This window comes from Lipophrys pholis, assembly GCF_963383615.2.
Source record: "Lipophrys pholis genome assembly, chromosome: 10".
NCBI lineage: Eukaryota > Metazoa > Chordata > Actinopteri > Blenniiformes > Blenniidae > Lipophrys > Lipophrys pholis.
The window spans coordinates 16,170,688-16,194,004 of NC_137640.1; the positions used below are offsets into that span (position 1 = coordinate 16,170,688).

General features: G+C 38.2%; 1 protein-coding gene across 1 annotated transcript in view; it reads left to right on the forward strand.

The window, feature by feature from the left end:
• Window positions 1-23,317, forward strand: part of pex5la (peroxisomal biogenesis factor 5-like a) — a gene marked incomplete at both ends in the record, with an annotated part of 81,045 nt that overhangs the window by 25,452 nt on the left and 32,276 nt on the right. Inside the window, 2 exons of the mRNA XM_080473133.1 lie at window positions 11,821-11,925; window positions 22,343-22,454. Of these exons, the coding sequence (XP_080329259.1) occupies window positions 11,821-11,925; window positions 22,343-22,454 (217 nt within the window). The remainder of the gene's footprint in view (window positions 1-11,820; window positions 11,926-22,342; window positions 22,455-23,317) is intronic.

The following is a 23,317-nucleotide window of genomic DNA, read 5'->3' on the forward strand; positions in this document are numbered from 1 at the left end:
TGAATTGGTCATTCACGAGCTCTGCGGAGCCCTGATAATGGCCTTTTTAATTAAATCAGGTGTGTTGTGGGAGAAAGACAATAAAGAATATGGAAAGTCCTTATAGACCACAATTGAGAAAACCAGTGTAGGTCTCAGCCAAAACAATCCCTAATGTCCATTTGCTCTATTGTCGGTATTGTTTTGGACCGCATTCAGGTGAGCACTGGGGCCAGTGTCTTTAGTGTGCTTGATGTATTTTTTTTTTGGGGGGGGGGGGGGATGTGGGGAAAATCATATGATACTGCAGAAAAATAAATAGGTACAGAAAAACAACTTTGTGAGCCCTAAAGCTAACCAGCCCGAAACTACTAATGGAACGATATGGCAGAAATTGTGAATGAAAAGATTCGACATGTGGAAGTGAACTGGGGTTAAGCTATGATTCCAATACATTTCATTTACATTCAAATTCATTAGAATACACGCCAACATATGATGTTACTGGTACGTTCCAAAAATTGAAATTAAGAATTAAACTTTGACGAGGAGATTTTCGACTCACCGAATGTAAAAAGTACTTGCGGAGACATTTTCCTGGATTCAAATAAAGATGCACACTTTATTTAAACAAATAAAAGATATTCTCCGTGGTTGCCTTTTTTAAATGATACAACTACTCATAAATTCTAGTTTCTACAGGCTTGTGTGCCTGTTGTTGAAAAACTGTCACTCCTTCGTCCTTCCACACTCACAGCTGCACCTACTCCTGATTATAAGGAGGAGGGTCTGACTAGGAGGAGGAGAGATCCTCACAATTAGAATTATCAATTAAACTAGAAAAACAAGAACACTTCAAATAATGTTTATCATTTCAGAAATGTATAGCTATTTCACAAAGAAAACATATAGTCACATTTGCCTCCATCAAAGCTTTTTATTTTTGGGTTTAACAAGGTTACAACTTCTGTAAATTCCATGCTTTGAATTGGATTTTCACTTTTGTTTGGCAGCAGTTTCTTAAAAAATTTGAATTTGCGCCGTGATATGCCAAGTGGTCTTTTTTGACTGAAAGATACTATCCAGTAGTTTCTTAGATATTCGAAAATTGTGTTTTACATGGATGTTTGATATTAAATAAGCACAAGTTAGATCTGTAGCATAATCAAATGAATTAAAGTTGGTTTACCAGCTTTTGTCTGTCTTGTAAAATGTAAATTTAATGGCTGTGCTGTTTCAGTCCTGCCACTGTCTGACAGAGAATTCCCTTGCGGGCGTGCGTGTGTGTGTATATACACTTGTGATGTTGGCTAATGGTTTGTGATACGTCCATTGAGTGCAGAGACACGGTCCAGTTTAATTGTGAATAGATTAAACTTATTTAGCTGTTCAAAAATCTACACTGTTGAACTTGAGGCCACATATCTGCAATAATGGATGGAAATCCTGAATGATGTACATAATGCAATTTGTGAGGAATAATCAATAAAGAGTGATTAATTGAAAACTGATTGATGGAGGGATTATGACAGACAGATGCAACCCTCCTCTGGACTGATGGGAGAGGATCTCCTCATCAGAGAATGATTTTTTTTTTTTTTTTATTAATTTGTAGTGTCTCAGCATTCATTTGGATAGTTTTCAGGGTCAGTAAATAGTTGGAATTACATTTTGTCAATGACACACTGTGTTAAATGTGTTAACAGCCTTAACAACAAATTGTATTTGAGGTAAAATACATTTTTTCTCATCTACCCTTCTGGAAAAATGACCCATGTAAAAAGATAGATTTTTAGATGATGAAGTTACTCATTTTAAATCTCAACTCAGTTTCAGCCAGAGATGGTCACCCGCTGCTCCGTTTTATTTTTCACAGTATATTCCTTTGATTAAAAATGTCTCCAGAAGACCTAGAATAATTTTATTTGTTCTTCATTTATTCAAATTTTGTTCAAATTTGGCACACATGCTCAATGGTGTGATTAAGTTTTAATTACGTTTTTAATGGCAAAAGTATGTCTCTAGAATTGTGATGTTTATATCAACTGCTGGTTGACTGAGGCAACTGTGAGGTAGTGACTTTAATTAATGCAAGGTTCTATATTCTAATGTTTTATAGCCTCACATTTCCTCAGGGATTTATTACGTTAGTGTGTTTAAATTGCCTCGTAGTGATGGCAGTTATCCAGATGTTACTGTCCTCCGGACTCTTGATAACGTTTACATTATGTGACGTGAAGCTTCATGGAAACCAATTATAGCACATGGAATGCTTTAAAGTCACAGGCTCACTTTACTGCTGAACAACTCAAACATTGTTTACTTTGCACATTCAGCTGAATGCATTCATTTCAGACGAATATGACTTTTTTAAATGTGTGTGTTTTTTTTTTTATTAAACAGTTCAGTATTTTCTCCTATCTTGTGTTTTCACAAGTAAAAACTGAAAAATTGCTTAAGTGGTCAGAGTAGTTTCTGGTCATTTAGAGAGTCCACTCAATTTATTTATAACAATCTTCAGTTTTTCCCCAAAAATTTGTATTTTGGGAAATATTGAGTTTATTGGTTTTGTACAGGTTATGTCTATAGAAGATGTGTGGACACTAATTAATATCTTCTTTAATAATCAGATAAGGGAATCCTAAAGTCTTGACCAAAGTGGGGGTTAAAAACTCTGGTTAATATTTGTTCTTAGGCATTGGAGTATGCCTTAAAAAAAACTCTGTGGTGTTTATTTTTAAGATTTAAAAAAAACAACTTTTATACAGTAGCTGCGATGTTTCTGTTCCAATGTTTGAGTTCCAAACTGGCAGCGATGTGGTGAAAAATGTAGCTTCAGTTCGGGGCTCCTACCACCTCCTTATGTTGCAGTTTTACATTCACACATATCATCTGGTCTAATGAAGCCTTATCTTTGTGAGATACATGTGGAAAGCTTTCTCCACTCAGACTCTGATGTTCTGAAAATGCCCTGAATGCTGGGCTGTAATTGGATCTATAGCATTTTTGTTTGTTTGTTTTTTAACTGCATTTGTTCACATCGTTTTCTTGAGAAATGATAGCGTGTGAAACCCTGAGGGGCGTTTTCTTTGTCTTCCATCACCGTTATAAGGCATTACAGGCCTCTGCCTTTCACACGGTATAATTTTATTTCTGGGAAATCTCTGGCACACCCTCACCATGATGAAATGCATCCGGATGTGATACTTTGAAATTGGGTTTACAGAGAATGAGTGAAATGAGTTACCTCTGTGTAAATCTAATAGGGGACAGCTATTGTCGGGAGTGTTGATGAAACTAAAGTTAAGTGGGTCTTAGCTGATAAGATGAGGCTCGCTTTCATGCCTATCAGGGACAAACACTGTTGGATCTGTTATAAATTGGGAAAGGGAAAAAATTTTTTTGTTAGTTTTTTTAATGTATGAGTTTTCTTTGTTTTGTTTTTAACTTTCCATTTTTTAAACAGCAAATGATCTACTTAAACCGCTCGCATGATCTAATAGTCAATCGTAATCAGCTCTTTGGATGTGCCTTAAGGTATACACCTAAACTGAGCAGGTATGCTACAGATGTCAAGCTTATTTTAAGCTGCAATCCACATACATCTCCATTCTGTCGTGAGGGGGCTGGATCAATTCTAAATGTTTCCTTTGTTTTAAATGCACAGAGGTGTACTTATTTCCTGAGCAACTTTACATTTAATTTTACAAACCCGACTGAGCTAAAATTCACTGTCAAAAATAATAAACAACACCGTCAAAAAGACGGTGGTAATAAAAAAACAGCTTTTGAATCCACACTTTTGCACACTTCCTTATCAACCTCTCACATGTGTCCACTGTACAATGCCTGTCTCACTTATATGACAGCTGAGTACACCAAACCCAACTCAACACAGTATTTGCTTTGGATCCCAGCCACAGCAGCAGTCTGACATACCCTACGGTCGTTAAATGCTGCAGGTGCAGAAATGCAGCCACGGGGTGGCTTTCAGCAAATCGCTTGAAACCTCTTTTGTTGACTGAGGGATTTGAAGCATCACCAAAGCTTAAATCCATACAGACTTGTCTGTCACATTGCTACGGTAGACATTACTGACAGGCAAACACTTTTACACAGATCACCAGCCAAGTGCTGCCGAGCGAGCAAACTCTAGGTAAAGTATCCACAAACAGAATAAGCTGATTCCCTTTGAAGCCACATGAATGTTAGAAAACAGAATAGCATCCACTTTAATTTGATATTTGTGTGGGTTTTTTTATATATATTTTATGGAAAGAATATTTGAGCCAAGAGGTCACAACAATTATTCTTAGTTTGAAGGAGGCACACTTGTGACTGGTCTAAACCTTATGGTGCAGAAACATGTGATGGTGTTCACATCCCCTTTTCCCATTTCAAATACTCAGTGCACACATAAGAGGCGTTAAACGTGGTGTCCTAAACCATCGTAAATGTTTTTGATTGTATTGTAAACCAATAGCAATTTAATCTTCCATTATTTGCACTCACTAAGTTGCCCTGAGGACATTTGTGTTTATAAATGTGCAAAGCGGTCTAAAGCAGGGGTTTTCCTGCAGAGGAAACTGATCAGACTGTTGTGAAAGGGAAAGCTGCCACATAATTTAGGACCAAGAATGGCCATTGAGAAATAAACACACTGATTTTGTGACAGCCTCTCTTACAGTTATTATGAAAATCGAAATATAGATCTTGCATGTCTTGTAATTCCATTTAACAAACTCAAAGATAAAAAAAAAAATCCTCCAAGCAGCAAGAAGCAACAATGAATAGCATGGCGAACTACAAAAATAGTACGATTTGTTTTTAAAATAACTTGAAACGTTTGCATTGTTCACTTCAAATCTGGTTTCAGTTGGTCAGCATTTAATTACTTACTGCTTCATCACCACTGTGGCTGACTGCACCTAAATCCTTGGCAAACATGAACAAGTGGAAACAAGTGTGTTGTTTGTGGTTACAAACATGTGAAGGTTTCAATTGAGCAAAGATCACTGCTGATTTGTTTAGTATTCACTTTAATTAAAAAAAAATTAAGTTTACTTTAACATCCCTGGATTAAGCTAACTTTATGGCATTCTCCAAATGCTAATTTACTGTGCAATAGTAACAACGGGGTGATTTAATGAATGTAATGAGCACACAGAGATAATGTAGTTAAGAAAAAAAAACAATTTCATGTAAAGAATTAATTTTGATTCTGTTCTTGTCAGCTCAAATGACCGAAAAAAAACATTCTCACTTGCTTCTGGGACTGTGACATAATATTCCCACACAGCATTAGATGCCACCAGAAGCATGCAAGAAACAATTGAAAAACAGACAACTTTACTGCATCTTCTGACACCTCTAATTAGTTTCATGGCCTGCACGGCACTATTGTTCTAGAGAAAATTATGGAACCAAGAAATAAAAAACAATACTGATTAGAGACAACAGATGAACCCACCATGCTGAGTTTCATTGTTTTAATAATGTGCACATTTGAATAATTGCAATTAAATAAGATAATTCTACCACAGGCGGAAAGCACATTGCTTTACAAACGGAATAGGGCACTGAATCACTGAGCGGTTAAATTCTTTCATTGTTTGAGAGTTAGAGTCTGTTGAGAGACGAAAGATGTTCATTTGACCGGCAATTACATCACGTCACATTTTTCAAGTCTTTACAAATTACTCAGGTATCATAAGTAGATACAAAATGTATGTTCCTTTGACAAGCCATGGAGGAGAAAGAAGTAATTTGTATTGGAACATAAATGTCTCAAAGATTCTGGCAGTAATAGAAGGTAAGATCTGTAACAAATGAATCCCTTGTATTTTATGTGCGACTGCAGCAAAGACTTGCACTGTGCTGTACAGGCCAATTGTTTTCATAATGATGTATGAGCTGCTGTAATCAAAATAGTATTTCAATCCCACAAGTTTGTCATTTTTGGATGTGTGCTGCTAAAACTCTTTTTTCAATACGAGACATTATCTCCATAAAACATCAGCCCCACATTTTGCCCTGAAAGAAAACCTCAAGAGCAACTTCATGAAAAATTATGGCAGTAAAAACTGAGGACCCACAATAATATTTATAGGTATTATCCTACCATATTCACAGAAATACATCTATTGAAAGTCAGTTATTCGCTTTGATTTCGCGAGCATTCCGAATCATATGACACACTGAGCAATTTGGCACATGGAAGCAAAATCTGTGAATACAGTGAAGACTATCTTGTAATTGTCTGAGATATGGAGACAAAACTCAACTCCATGTAATGTCAAGATTACATTTTGAGGTGAAGACAAGTATCATGTATGGAAGCAGTAGTTATGGTTGCAGTAGCTGTAGGTCTCCACAGAGTGTGGGTACTCATTCACACATGTATTGTATGTTCTTTAACAGGTGACATACATCAAGATTACATTTTTATTAACATGAAATGATTCTTAACTGGGATCCAAAGGAATCATGTCTCTCTTTATCTAATAACTATGATTAGGAGATGATATGGAAAGCATAATGCTGTGCTCTGTGCTCCTAGAGTCATTCAAGTTTGAGTCATATACCTTAAGAGGTGTGTGACTACAAAAATAATGGACCTCATTTATTCACTACTTATCTTTTAGGTGACATTATTATAAGTTGGTGCTGGAGTCATTATTATACGCCACCATTTATAAGCTCACTGCTGCGAGTAGTGTGGAAAGAAGTTTAGAGTATGCACTCTTTTTTCCTTGTGATCAATTTTCCATTTACAGAGAGGGTCTCCACTGTTATTTGAGATTTCTCTCTGAAGCTGAGAGCAAATCATGTGAGAGTTGTGAGGTGAGAGGTCTACCAGTATCACAGGAGCATGCTTCAAAAACCTTACTGCATTATCACAAACACACTATACAGTAGCATGTGGCAAGTATAGAGAGCTTCGTCTTATTAACACACCTGAACACATATAAAAGAGAATAGAACATTTTGTCAAAAAAAAATTTAAAAATCCAGCTATAACAGAGGTTTTCGCACTGGTTTCTTAGCTCGCTGTAGCAGCTTCAGATCGGTCGGCAACTTTCAAATAAGGCTCAGAAATGAAACGGGATCTGTCCTCCTCTTATGCGTACTGCGAACACTGTAAATGAGATAGTTGTCTTTCAATCACACCAAGAACAAAACCCTCAAAATGTGAGAGCTCACATATAGTAGGTAGCAGTAGACAAGCAATTGGTAGGACAGACATCAGACCTTTGTTAACACCTGGTTCTCAATACTTGTACAGTGGAGATTGTTCATAACGAGCAGCTTTTATTAAACTAAAAACAAGGATGCAATCTTTTGTCAGGTGGGACAGTATCCATGACCAGTTTGTCAATACAATGGTCACTGCATTTAAATAAGCAATTTTTGTCCAAGGTACACATGTACACATTTGTTTTTAAGTATCTGCCAATGTGATCTAAGCAGTATCAGATCAATGTGTATTTACGCTGTGTCAGTGTGTCTTTGAGACATACTGACTTTAGAGAAGAAGTTCAAATCTCGGCTCTGTGTTGCTGCAAAAGTCCTTATTCGATGTCCATCTGGAAAGTGGGTTTTGGACTTTGGATGCTTGAATCCACTGTCACTGAATAGGTGTTGCCGTCTAAAGGGTTTACGTGATAGTAATTCACTCGAATGTCTAAAACATTTGCATCATATTGTATTCACAGAGGGGGGAAAAAAACTATTTAGCAAATATATACAGCAAACATTTGAGCTGGTCTGCCAAAACAGTTTTGCCAGTGCAAACTGAGAGCTTTGATGATGGACGATCCTCCACGCTGTTGGCTCCTATAATACCTGCACAGAAGGAGGATTCATCGTCAGCCATTCAGACAAAACAACAAAAAGCAAGTGTTTAGGCTTGTTTAGAGCTTTTCTGAATCATCTCCGGCTGTGTGAATGCTGCTTTGCCCCTGGCGGCATCTTAGCAATGTTGTTCATTTTTGCTGAGTGTGTCAAAGCAAAAGATGCAGGAGAAGGTGGCATTTGGGACTTTATTAAGAGCATTAGGCTTTCAAGAGATGGCGCCCTCAGGGCTAGGTACAGGCACACTGTGACGTGATCAGTTGAGGGAATCAGTGGAAGAAAAGCCAAATTCATTTTTCTGGCAAATGGAAATGTGAAAAGCCTTAATAGGATCCTGCTAAAAGCTTCCTTGAGTGCCTAATGCTCTGTCTTCGGAGGCAGTGGCAGTGGTTCTACAAACTGTAGAACTAAGTTTTATCTCCATCTGGCCTGCACATCAATTTGTAGGAAAAAGAGCTGTTGTTGATGAAAAGTATAGTCTGTTGTGAAATGGTAAAGCTGTGAATTTTTCTCCCAAAATGTTTATTTAGCTTGCTTAAATAGAATACAGCATCTATGATCTTAAAGACTTTTATTGTTATCGGAGGTTATATGATCAAATTATGTGCCACTCTATATGCTGAATTTTGATCAAATGGGCCTGATTTTCTAAGATCCTGCATGTGGTGTAATGAATTGTACAAAAAAGTGTAGGAGGTGATCATTCACAAAGTCAGGGATTTTACAAAATGTAGAAAATATATTGTAATAAATTCTACAAACAAAAGCGGTGAAGGGCCAAAGCAAATGCTTCTACTCACAGTAACCGTAGCCTCTCTTCTGAAGACTGAGCCGGTTTACGCCACCTTTTCATATGCAGATAAAACAAATGCAATAATATCTGAAGCTTTTTCAGAGGTAGGAAAACCCATTGCACATTGTACATTAATCTATTGCCACATATTCTTTCCTGATATGTCAAATTCATGAAGCCAAATGAACTCAATGGATAGTGTGATCTTCAATGCTCCCTATATCAGTTTTGACAGTGTGATTACACTTGTTTTAATACACACTACTTTTTGGTTGATCAGTCCCAAAGACAGTATTTACAGCAACACAAATGCAGAACTTAAGCATCACCAAGGAGGATGTTTGAGAGCTAATGTATTAGTGTTTTTTTTAATTATGTTTGTCATGTGTGAGGAACATTAATTTGTGGTGCAAGCAGCAGAGCCGAACTGCTCATGAACATTTTGGAAGATTGTAACGTTCAAGTGTAAAAACACAACACATTGGCAATGTAACACTTCATCTGATTAACAAGCAGAAGTCTCTGTAGCATGTGGAACAATGGCTGTAACAGCCTGGCACCTCCTCCTCATGGCCGCCATCAGCTTGTTCACACACTGCTGTGGGACGGCTTCCCATTCTTCAAGCAACATTTGTGGCAAGTCAGCTAAAGCGCTTGTTTTGTTTACTCTGGCATGAACAGCATGCCTAAGCTGTTCGCAAGTGTTTAATTGTGTTGAGGTCATGACTGGCATCAGGTCAGCAATAAGATACAATCCAGATAGTCAGCTCTGCTGTTCATCTCACAAATGCACGTTTCTCGCAAATGTGGCTTGGATTGAAAAAAGGAATAATCAGGCCACTTTCCAGGAGTGTGAAATGTAAGGCAAGGCAAGGAAAATGTATTTATAGGGCACCATTCAAACACAGGGCAATTCATGGTGTTTTACAAAGAAATAAAATAAATACGGAAAAACTTTAAAAAGAAAGAAGAAATATACTAATAATAGAAACACATTAGAGCTTTAAAGAAATTTATGCATAAAACTTTTAAAAACAGCATAAAAAGTAGAATAAATAAGGTAAGAGATTTATTAAGATAAATTTAGTAAAGTCAGGTATGTATTGCCATTAAGCGCTCCTATAGAATTAGACATCTCCCAAGCACAGACATAATGATTTCTAGTTGTGTGTAATACCCATAGACGCAATTGTAAGTTCACATAAATGTGAACTAATAAGACTTTCTCCAAGAGTAATTAATATTTGGAGTGCAACATCATGATAACTGCACTTACAGAGTTATAGTAACAACAAACAAACAAATAAACAAATCAATCAATCAATCAATCAATCAATCAATCAATCAATCAATCAATCAATCAATCAATCAATCAATCAATCAATCAATCAATCAATCAATCAATAAATAGCTAATAGCAGGATGTGGAAGAAAGCCACAGCAATTGTGTAAAGCTCCATATACAACACTGGTTTATGTGGTTTTGCAGCACGTTGATTTTTATTGTTGATTATTGATCCTCAAGCATTCTTATAGCCCAGGGTGAGAAACTGGAGGTAGTGGGCAAAATGCAAAGTGAAAAGGTTAATGAAGTCTGCTGACCTGCTACTAAAACATATAACCACAGGCAGGAAAATATTATCCATCCTCTTATAACACCAAATGTTCCCTCTTGTACTGTAATGTTTTTGTGCCTGGGCATGCAGGACACTGTTGTCTTGCTGTGAAGGGTTTTGTTTTCAAACATGGAGTTCAGAAGAATTTATGCTTTGACGTTTATTGAAGCAGTGTATTATTTTAAGAAGCATGTTCTAGTCTGGATATGCCCGATAGTCTTGAACTAAAACATCCTGGTATATATTTGATTTTGTGATTGTATTATGTGAAGTATGCCTTAACCAGAAACCAGACATGCAATGGGGGTGGAAAAAGAATAAAATTTGTCATCAGAACTATTTTTATTCGCGACATGAAGAGGAGATTAGTACAGAGTGGTACACAGTAAGCATGAAACGTCCTCTTTAAAAGAAGCAATTGAGTTCAGAACAATGTAGAATCAACTAAATTAGATAATTTCACTCCTTTCAGTCCTTCTGCTTTAGAAAACAGCATAGATCAGAAAGGGACAATTATGTCTGCAAATGATTCCTGGTGTTTCTATTTACCAAAATTGGGCTATTATAGTTTTCACTTTGGTTCTTATTTTGATTTGTGAAGTACTATTGTTTTGTCAATACACATGAAACAAAAACAGTTTGAATAATAGCTGTACCAAAACCCAAAGATGGAGTAGAAAAAACATTGGCTAAATTTTGCATGAGACACTGTAAACTTAGTCTGTCATTTTGCCACAAGTTGTTGGGACTGTAGTTCAAGTCTTGAGCTTTTATTATTACAGAGAATTCCAGTTGTTCATAAGACAGCAAAATAATCATAAATCATACAATAGATGTTGTATAAACTTTAATTTTAATGTAAAAAAAAATGTTTCTGTGAAAAACCAACATATTACCTTGCGAACCCTGACCTACGATTAATACAAAAGCTTAAATGGATTTCTTGTGTGTTTTGGTAGTATGAAGTATGCTGTGACCATGTATAAGTACTGCTTGTATGTATTGATGATTAATTAAGAGAAGCAGCCTTGTTTTATGACATGACTGAATTTGGGAAGTCTCATTTTAGCTTTCAAGTAGTTTTCAGCTTCAGAGACAGTTACATCACAATATTCAATCAAAGTACTTAAAAGTCATGACAATAAACAGTTGTTGGTGGTGTTGTGAGTCAAAGAAGATGAACAGGGTTTAAACTAAGACTCAGGCTGGTTTAATTTGTTAAATCATGAGTTTCTAGCTTTCAAAATTACCACTCAAATCTTCAGATGTGTATATTAAAGCCAAATAATTACAAGAGTAACTGTCATTACAATGTGAAAACATGCAGCTGTGAACAACCATGCTCATCTCTGTCCACAGTCAACACCACATTGTGCAGTGATCCTTTCCTCATTGCCATAGTCTCGTGGAAATGTGTCTCTAGTCGATGTTTTTGTTATTAGACTGCCCCACACACATTATTAGCATTTCCATCATCATAAGATAAAGTCTGTTCTATTAGATGCCCCGGATGGGGGCAGGAAGCACTGAGTTGTCCAACTGTCCTGACACAAGTCATTGTTGATTTCACTGTTGTAGGGGAAAGACTCTAGGGCTGCAGATAGGACTGTTGCCATGGTCCTGAAGGAGATACCAAGTAAGGCGTCATCAGAAGGGAAGCCCCTCCTCACAGTGACTACCAAGGTGGGCACATCCATTTCAGAAAATACCCCTCTCGCCCCCACTCCTTGCTTTTAAGTGAAACACCCTCATGTGTTGGTCACGCAAAAACATGAGCAAGCTTTCAGTGTCCGCCAACTGACATCCACTGTCTTCTAACACATTACTTGGGTCCCAACAAAGGGGTAGCACAAGTTTCAATTTAGCTGCTCTATGGGGTATAAAACCTTTTTTTCTATGTCATTACATTTAAAACAAACACCCAGTAATGATCTTATCGGCTACAGACGTACCTTCAAATTGCTACAATTATCCTTGTGACATTTTATCTTTTCCAATTAGCCTCTGCCAGACTCCAGACTCCTAGTTCTCCCGCTTAAAATTGTATATTTAGCACTGTATGGGGGGGATTAGTGAGAGGTTCACCACAAATTTCCCTGTGCCATCCCTAATCAGGTCAGCAAAACCTCCACATGAACTTTTTAGACCTCATAAGCAGCTAATCCTCAGCACAACGGCGTGTGAATGCATTTCCAAACTGCTATGCCACACAGCGTGGCACTGAGCTACTGATTGAGTTCTCTGTGTACTAAATACTGCACTAAATTACTGTTGCCACTCCTGTGCTTTTTCACTTCTCTTTTGCTCTTTGAGTGTTATAGCAAGATGGAGTCAGTACACCAGATGCCAATATGAGTTGTCTGACTCCATGCTTGATTGCTTCTGTACAGTTGGTGTGCGCTGCTGCTGCTGCTGTTGTTGCTTTTGCTGGTGTGTGTGTGTGTGTGTGTGTGTGTGTGTGTGTGTGTGTGTGTGTGTGTGTGTGTGTGTGTGTGTGTGTGTGTGTGTGTGTGTGTGTGTGTGTGTGTGTGTGTGTGTGTGTGTGTGTGTGTGTTTCTGTCTGTCTGTGTTTTAATAAGTTGTGGCTTGTTTCATACTTCTTTTTTCTCTGATACAATGTCTACTCTGATAAGTTCCCATACAACCAAGATAATGCTCCCACTCAAGTGGAAAAATTGCAGTTACAGCTTTGCCGACAGTTGAAATCTGCTCAGTTCACACTAATGAGCCACTACATTTTTTAAAGCATATATGGCTCAGTGTATTCTAATGTCATAACATGATGCGTCATAACCTCAACTCCTGTTTTGAAGAACAATTAGAAGTCAAGGAGAAGCTGCTTTGCATCAGAAGAAATTCAGTTGTTTTTACATCATCAGAAAAGCTGCTCAATTATATTTAACCATTATATTTAACCCCTATGTTGTCGTTATATCATTGCTCCATCACACATGATTACAATGAGTGGCTCACTGTCAGTCTTGTTGCAGGACACAATGTCGAAACAGTCATTGTATGACACACTATGGCCGTCCCACTGCGCCTAATATGTATATTTAGGGTTAACTATGAACAGGAAAGATGAAATGCAGAGAAGGAATTTCCCTAAGGGGATAGATAAAAGTATGATTTCTTTTTTTTCTTTTTTTAATAGAGCTGTGAAAGCTTAATTACATAAATGATCAGATAATAATGTATTTATACAATAAGGTATGTATATGTAATTTCCTCAAAATCTCCTTTTAACAAAACATCAACTTTCAAATTGACATTCTCCATAGTAACAAAAAACAAGTAACCAGAGTCATAAACTGGGAACGAGAGGTAAGGTTAGACTGTTGTGAGACAGGTTAGTTTTATCCCACTGATGATGTGTTGCAGCAATAGTAACTAATCCATTCTCAGCTGATTGGGGCAGTCAATCAAAAGTGCGATCACAGAGCGACAGACACACACACACCTATAGACAATGTAGAAATCCAAATTAAACTGCAGTTTATTTTCTCATGTGAAAGAAACCAGGGTACCTGTAGAAATGAAAAACAAAAAACAAAAAACAAAAAAACAAAGCATGCACAGGAATAGCATGCAAACACAGAAACTAAAAGGGCTTGAACTGCTGACGCTACATCACCACTTAAACACCAAGACTTTAACAAGCTTCCAGACCAAAAGTGAAAAATCTCAAAATATATCACTACACACACACACACACACACACACACACACACACACACACACACACACACACACACACACACACACACACACACACACACACACACACACACACACGAGCTGTTGCAAGACAGCACTGTTTCATTGAAAACAGTTAGCAAAGTTTTAAGATCCAGAGTCAATAAAACTGCTGAAAAAGGTTGTTTGTTTTTCTTTGTTATGTATGACATTTTACTTAGTTACTTACAAGTTGACAAATCACCTCTCACAGGATTGTATTTGTATGGTGCCAAAAATGCTTTTCTTGGGAAAATAAAGTTTAAACGAGACTGCCAAACCAAGTTTGTAATCTTGGTTTCACTTGACTGAACACAACTCAAGAGTGAAGTGCTCTCCAGAGGCTGAGGCTGCGGTGCTGCAGTTTGAGGAGCATTATGTCCCAGCATGTTGTCATTTAAAAAGCCACTGAGGCCAAAACCAGCTCCCCACGCTACACTGGCCATCTTAAGTCTCTTTGAAAGAGCCAATACCACGTGCAATGTGGGGGCCACATAGACTTGATCCAGGCTCTCGGAGGACATCAGGAAAACTTTGCACAAGCTCAAACACATTTAGAGATGCGTGTAACATTAAGCTGTTACAGTGTGCACTGAAACGAGATCAAAATCCATAAACACAATACAATAGTTTCCATTTATTTAAAGAAGCATTGAAGAAGAGTTAAAGGGTTCCTATAGGTATCATATAAATAACTACAAAATGCTCTTTTATTACTTAGAAAAGACACAATTACAGGCCTGAAGACATCATCACTGCATGTTATATCTTATTAAACACAACATAAGTCACAACCTTGCATTCACTTTACATTCATTTAGTGATGATAATAATAAACCAACAAATGTGTCTGTAGCCAGAAATGTAGCCTCACCAACTGCATATTTAGTGTTGTTAATGGAGCAATTGGTATAAGCACCAATGCCCAGCTGTTTTATGATTTTTTGGGGGAGGGCTTTGTTTAATTAAAATAAATCCACAGCATCTGTTTTTAAGGAGTTATTGGTTCCGCAGGAGCACACACATACCTATGCATCTGCATTAGATGAGCACTGCCTTGTCTTTCAGTAAAACATACAAAATCAGAAATAAAGTGAGTATAGCAGGTACTTTTTTTTATTTCTACAGTCAAAACCAATTTATTTTTAAAAAAAGGACATGCACAACAAGCCAGAGGAAGTGTATGGACCAGACCACGGCCTTAAAAACAACTTTAATGAGGAAACAACCTGATGAGTTTCAAAAAAGCAGTAATCACATTTGTAGTGATCAAGAAGGGAAAGTCTTGCCTGAATATTTAGATGCCAAAATTGAAATGTGATCTCATCCTTCAACACAACAAAGTTAACAAACTGAAAAGCCTTGGCTGTAATTATTCTTCTAGGCAACCATCCCTCGTTAAGCCTTCTGGTTCAACTTATTGGCTGTATTTTTTACAGTACACCTTCGTCTTAATCTTGTTTATTTCATCCTCAGGATCCCCTCCTATCCACACCTTTGCCTCCCTCCTTCAAGGCTCTGACAAGTTTAACTGGTACACAGCTCCCTTGACAGCAACATCTGAGAGAGCTCCTGGAGACAAGCCCAAGCGGCACAATTAGCTCAAGTTTTCCATTACATAATTTTCTAGATTACTGCTTAAAGCACTTGTAAACAAAATGCCGAAGTGCTTTTCATAAAAGAGAAAGCCAAGTGGTATAAGAGAAGGGGAGCAAAAGAAGAACAAAGGCGGTCAGGGAAAATAGTAACCTCGTTGTTGTTTGAGGAATGGGCAAATAACTCAGGAAGCTACTCTCCTGGGTTAAGAGTGAAGCTAATTAGTGTGTACATACTACCTGCTACATTTCTGACGTGTCTTCCCAGATGAGCACAGCTGATCTTTTGTCCCCATTTTTTGAATGATTGGAAGAGAAAATGAAAAGATTTCATCATTTCCAAACCACAATTTAAAACTGGCCACAGCAAGTGCTTTGAAGAAACCACGCCGATCTGCCCCAACAAACTGAGCAGACATTAGATATTGTACTGGAACAGGAGGTTGCCAGCTAAAATATACTGAATCAATCATCATCCTTGCAGTTTCTGCAGCTTCGGTCGCAATTTTAGAACATATGGGATCAAGGAGACCTGGCTGAATACATCCGTACCAGATGATGCCGATTGCATGGAGGGGCTAACAATATTCAGGCTGAACAAAAGCGTCTCTCTCACCGACAAATCCAAAGACAGCGGTGTCCCAAGACAGTGGCATAAACATCAATAACAATTGGTGCAAAGGTGCAGAGTACTGCTCTCCTGATGTGGGGCGACTGACTGTTAAATGTAGACCCTTTTATCTACCTGGTGAATTCACTGTTATCATCATCATAGCAGTGTACACTCCCCCCAGGGTAAACTCCAGAGAAGCCCTGAGTGTCCTCTACCACTCCATAAGTGACATGAATCTGCATATCCAGACAGAGTTTTCATGGTGGTATGGGACTTTAATCAGGCCATTATGAACACTGTGTGTGGGTTTTGCCACCAGAGGTGAGAATACACTGGACTTGAGCTACAGCAAGATCAGAGAGGCATTCAAGGCAGGGTACCACTCCCACCTTGGCTCTTCAGACAATTTCTCTGTGATGCTAACTCCTGCATACAAGCCTCTGCTGATCCGGAAAAAAAACCTACTATGAAGCAGGTGAGGGTTTGGCATGCAGAAGCCATGGAAGCACTAAAGGACAGTTTTGAGTGCACAGATTGGGACATGTTACAGTCAGCTCCTGAGGACATCCAAGGGTATACTGAGTCTGTGTCTGGGTACATCCAGTAATGCATGGAAGATGTTAGTGGGGTCAGAAATATCCCCACACAGGCCAATAAGAAACCCTGAATGATCAGTGAGGTACCTGCAAGGCTGAAAGCGTGGAATGATGCTTTCAAATCCAGTGACATAGTGGCCTAAAAACAGCAAGAACCAACCTGAACCAGGCTTAGCGTGCTCATGGTCAAAAAATACAGGACTTTTTCAATGATCCCACAAACTCTGGAAAATGTGGCAGTACTTGATGCCATCATTGATCATACAACCATCATTGATTATAAAGCCCCATCCCCTTCCTGGGAGAGCAACATCAATTTCCTTAATGAACTGAATAACTACTTGGGAAGGTTTGATGCACTAAACAACATCTCACCCTGATGACCAGTTCCTCTGCCTGGACCCAGCTGATGTCTGGAGACCCCTGATGAAGGTTAACATATGGAAAGCAGCGGGCCCAGACAATATGCCAGGAGAGGTGCTCAAGGAATGTGCTGACCATCTGGCTGGGGTTCTCACAGATATTTTCAGCACCTTGTTGCACCAGCCTGTGGTACTATCCTGTTTCAAGCCAACCACAATCATACCATACCCCAGAACAACACAACATCCTCCCTAAATAATTACTGCCCAGTAGCACTCATCATCATCATGATGAGACCATATTGTCTCCAAACTCCCCTCAACATTCAACCCGTACCATTTTGCTTATAATCCCAACCGTTCCACTCTACTCCATCTGAGTCTAGACCATCTGACTTGAGCCCTGCGTTCAATATCGTCATACCACAGCATCTGATCAATCAACTGCCCTCTTCTTGGTCTTAGCACTCACCTGTGTAACTGGCTGCTCAACGTCCTCACCACAAAGACCTCAGTGTGTGCGGGTGGGAAAAAAATGTTTCCCTGAGCACTTGTTCCCCTGTGGGCTGTGTCTTGAGTCCACTGCTGTGTACATTGATTACCCATGACAGCTGTGCCAGGTTTACCAGTAACCACATCCTGAAGTTTGTAGGTGAAACACCAGTAGTGGGCTTCATCAATAATAGCATTGATTTACAGAGAGGAGATGAAACATTTTGTGGACTGGTGTAAGGCCAACATCTTGATCCTGAATGGTGCAAAAACAAAAGAGATCACTGTGGACCTCAGGATTAACCAGCATAGCCACACTCCTCTCACCATCAAAAGCTCAGCAGTGGAGATCATCAGCAGCGTAATATGTCTCCCACCTCACCCACACACAGGACTGCTCCACGAAGGAACTCTATGTCGGATTTCTGGAACTATTACCCTGCAGTTAGACTATACAATACATTTATCTTTTATTCATCTTTTTGTCCATGTTTTTATATTTCTATTATTCTATTGTTATATGTTATGTTATGTTATGTTATGTTATGTTATGTTATGTTATGTTATGTTATGTTATGTTATGTATAAATTGTTTCTGTCAGTATCCATGCTGTGCCCTGAGCCATTGCATTGAAACTTCATTTTGATGTAAATCTAAATGACAGTCTGTCTAAGTCGAAGTCTAAAACTGATCAAGACATGTGAGCTTCGAATGAGGCTGAAATTACAAATCAGATGTATTCCCTGAAGGTTTACAGCCATATTCTATGAGCATGAACATTTGTCTGGGTGCACCAGCCTAATCAATAGTAGTGATACAAAGCATAATTCAATTTGTCACATAGATTTGACTCTATTATTTTTTGAACAAAAGGACAAAAATGATTTTATATAAAATACAATGAATTCCGATAAGCCTTTTTGTTTGCCCGGGTAAATGATTAGAGTTTTATCAGGCATGTCCACCTGGGAGGAGAATTCAGGGTCAACCCCAGACCCACGACAGAGATCATTCAATTATTCTGAGAGAACCTCTTGTTCTCAGGAGGCCTTTCTCCTGTCCTTCTGGAGGATCCCAGAGAGGAGCTGGACTTCTTTGCTCTCCATACTGCCACTGTGAGAAGAAGAATATGACGTTTGAAACTTCTTGGAAAAGGAAACAATAAGTCTTAGCATTCAGTCATTATTGCTGAAAATTAATCACTGAAATTTGTAAGTTTAGCAGCTTCAGTATCTATAAACATGACCATCAGGAGCTTTAAGATAAGATAAGACGAGACAAGACGAGACAAGACTTCAGTTATCCCTCACGGGGACATTCTGTTATCAAACTTTACTTGCCACCACTGTTGTGCAGTCTCAAGGGACGCCCTCACCTGGGAAAGGTGATTGAGAATCATTGTTTATATAAATAATTGCTTTGATTTTATAACTGAGGCTGTTTTCTTGCTTACAAAAAGAAAGCCTTTTCATAGAATATGACTTAATAATTCAGATTTTTATCCAATACTGGACTTCTCAATGTCATGACTGCTGGATTATGTGAGTACCTCAATAAAGACAATCTGTACTTCCAATGCTCTGTGAGCATTGCAAAAAGTGTTATTTCCCCATGTATGTCGATGTAGTTATCATTCACTCCACATGCACATCCACATGCTGTGAGCGTGTCCATTTATGAACACCATATCCAATATTGCTTACAGTTTTTAGGTCTCTTTGGGGATTTAAGAAATGAGGCTATATGTGAACAGCTCAGCTGGTGTTCAATGGGTCTTTTGGGTCAGAAGTGCTTTGGATAAAACTGCACTTATCTTGATACTGAAACACAGCAAGCTATTAAAATGTGTTGTATATTCCCAATAATGTATAACATAAATTGCACTATGAACCCTAAAATTGAATTTGTGTCAGTATCATAAAATTGTGTGCCACATAGTACATTTTCTACAATGAAACCAGTTATCGTTTTATGCTGTTTTAAGGCAGGGCTTCTTTCCACTTTAATGAAAATCTAATGAATTATACATTGACAGATCTGTGCATACTTCACATAGCGCCTGAGGCAGGACCTTGGGCCATAAACTGATTTAGCTAATTTAATGTTAACAAAATTCAACCCTCTTTGTATTTGAGAAGTAAAACTGAGATTTGAGTCAATAGAGACGTGTCATTATCCCACTAACCTAATTAAACATCAAATCATGCATTTATAATACAAACTGAGCGACCAATGTTGGAACTTAACATAAGGAGGTTAAAGTGTATCATTAATTATGGTAAAGAGTGACTTATAAAGCGTGGAGGCATCAAAAAAGCCTATGTCACTTACTAATTTGTATTGATTCACGATTCCAGAACAGTACAAGTGTACAACAGTACATTTGTATACTATGGTTTTGTTTTTGTTTTTTGTAAATCCATTTATATTTTGTTTCCTGAAATCTGAGTTTTACTCACAGTGGCATCCTAATGTTTCCATTTTTAACAATTGAATATTTAATAAAAGTAATTGAAATAAAAAGCTCAGGCTAATGGTCTGACCAATGTTCTTTTAGCTAGGACTTTATTGAAGTGAAGCCCCTATCTCATCTGTGTGACTGGAGCACTGCGCCCCCACCAACACACCAATGTGGTGGTGGATGTGTTGGTATAGGAAATGATCAATGCATCATTTTCAGAGGCACTAAATTATATTGTGTGCTGTACGTTGATCAGTTAGCATTAACTCCTTCCAGTATTTTGCACAATGTGGAATACACACCTGATATTCCAAAATCATGAAGGCAATGCACTAAGTGGATATTGTGAATCTGGTGGATCAGTTTCCATAAATCCCTGCACACAATTTTACATTTGCACCTATTTGTTGTCGATCAGGCCCTATGAGATGGCAAAAAGGGCATTTTACTTTATTTTATTTTATTTCAACGTATTTCATTTAGAGCTGGTGAAGGTCAAGGATCTTGCTCAGGGACTCACAGTGATGGCCTGTCCCTGGCAGGGATTGAACCTGGAACCCGGAGCCCACCTCTCCTACCTTTAAATGAATTCAACAAGTCGACCCTGATGTATCCACAGTCTCTGATTTCTCATTGTAGTCCACTTTAGTGTAAAAGATGCACAAGCTGACAGCATCTGAGGGTGAAATCAGGTTACTTCGCCCTGCAAGGCTTCCCATGAACCAGATCTTTATTTTGACGATAACACAAACCATCAGAAAGTCTAATTACCCAATTACCCATGCTGGGTCAGCAACAAAACTCTCACTCAACAGAGTAATGATCCTCTCTGGCTATTATTCATGCTTTTTTTTTTTTTGAGCGCCTGTTTGGTGGAGAAACAATTAACTTTTTACTGCTTAAGTATAATTACAAGTAGAATAGAAAAATCTGTTTTGTTTTTGTCAGATTTGTCAAAACAGAGTATACTGTATCTGTTGGCTTTACCTTAGAAATATAAGTAATCAGTAAATTTTTGGTTGAATAATATTTTCCACACTTTCTGGTATGTTTCAAGTCATTCAAAGGCAAATGCCAGACAGAGTAGTTTCACGCAAAGCTCACTGCATAGTCTATATTGTACAATATATTTGTTGTATGTACAGTATGAGTATATAGTGCACACACGTAAAATACTAGACATGGATGGCCATTCAAATAAGGGACCGCGTAAATGAATGTGTATATAACTTATTTTTATAATGCACCAGGGCACGAGGAGTGCCAGCAGTAAAGTAAACATCCATAAATCATGAGCCAACTGTAAAGCCAGTTATTCAGGAAAAGATATATTACGCGCATGTAATGGTGACAGTATTTGCTGTTTAGTTTAGACATGATATGAAAACCCAATTCAGCACTTTTCAACAAACATATGGCAGATTGTGTGTAGTCCATTTCATGCTTGGTAATTAGATTTTTAGCACCCTCATTAAGATTCCGCAGGCGAGTGTGGCCTAGAGAGCAACAATAGCAAATGCCATGTTTCCTGGCTGCCAGCACCGTGTACATGCTGCACCAGCTGAAAACACTGGCTGTGGCTGCCGTATTTTCTAAAAGGACAGAACTGGTTTCCACCTCCAAATTATGAAGCATTGGAAGGCAAATTGTGACCAGCTGCACCTGGAGCAGAGTGAGGCTTTGGAGTACCAATAATAAACTGGATGTGACCCCTTTCACAGCTGCAGTGGCAGGCATACAAATTGTTGCATCACAGACAAAGCGTTATTAGCATTTTCCTGATTTCATCAAGGTGAGAAAAGCAGTTGTGGTCAAGTAATTACTGTTTTGGAACCTGGTAATATTTCTTAAGTAATTTATTGCATCACATTATGTGATACTGTACATTCAGGTCAGCCATAGCAGTAAAGAGTTCCATATTTTCTTAGGTAGTACATACTGTGAAAAGTTTTAAAGTTGCTGCTCTAAATCATTCTTGTTTGCATTGCCTTAAACTACTGCAAATTGTAAGGGAGCACAAATGTGTGTTTCTCCTGCAAAGAAATACAGTGGTGGCAAATAAAACACCCTTTCATGATACAGGAATTTGTCAGAATCAGGCAACAACTATGATGTGAAACATAAACAAAGGGCTCAACTTCACTTCTTATTAAGGAGAGCAGACGACCTATGCAGGAGATTTGATGGGGGTTTCACAAAGATGTGCTATGTGAGAGCCTCAACCGTGTCATATTTGTCCTTACAGCTGGTGAGCGAGCAACAAGAGAGCCGTCCGCTTCTGAGCCCTTCCATCGATGATTTCCTGTGTGAGACCAAGTGTGATGGAGTTTCCCGCCCAGTGACTTCCAACACGGCTGGTATAGCATCTTATTGTAATCAATGTACAATGCAATGCCCTCAATGACCACCACCTCCCCCCCCCCCCCCCCCCCCTCTCTGTAATCAGTCAGATTATTCTGTTCACTTGCTTAAGTAATATTTTGAGTACATTTATTAGAGAACATTATGGTTGGCAAAAAAAAACTATATAAAATAAAAATTCTATGAGATGTTAATTGGGTTACAGAAGCAATATTTTAAGAAACGTCATACACTTGATCGGTCCTCACAGATCTGATGTCTATTTGAAAAATAAAAGAAGTCACCTGACTTAATATACATAATTTTTTAGTTTAGTTTAGTTTAGTTCAGTTACTCTTTAAGCACTGCTAATAGTGTTTTTTCGCTTCATACCTTTTACTTTTACCTTTACCTTTACACTTGAACATTTCTGCTATATTCATGGTAATAAATCACCCACCACTTTTAATATGACCTTATTGTGGTGGTGTTTTGTTGAGAAGAAAGGCTTAAGTAGTCATGGATAAATTAAGTGTCCTAACTCAACTGAAGATGACGAATTCCATTTTGCTTTCCACATGGGTGGATGGGACTTTGCTCAGTGAGTTGCACCATCTATTCAATGATATTTTGCGGGACCAGATTGCACAGCTGACATGTGTCATCTCCAAACTGGCCACTGACTGTGCTGATTCAGTCGAGCAAAGTATGGAGAAATATTGTGGGAATCTCTGAACCTTCTGTTTCCTCCAAACCTCCTGCTGCTCCTGCTGTCAGCGGCTCAGGCCTTATGTGACTGGTCACGATTCTCAAAATTTATAGTACTTAAAAGTAATGTCTTAATTTCAGTGGTTATGAAAATATTAGAAATAGGATAAGG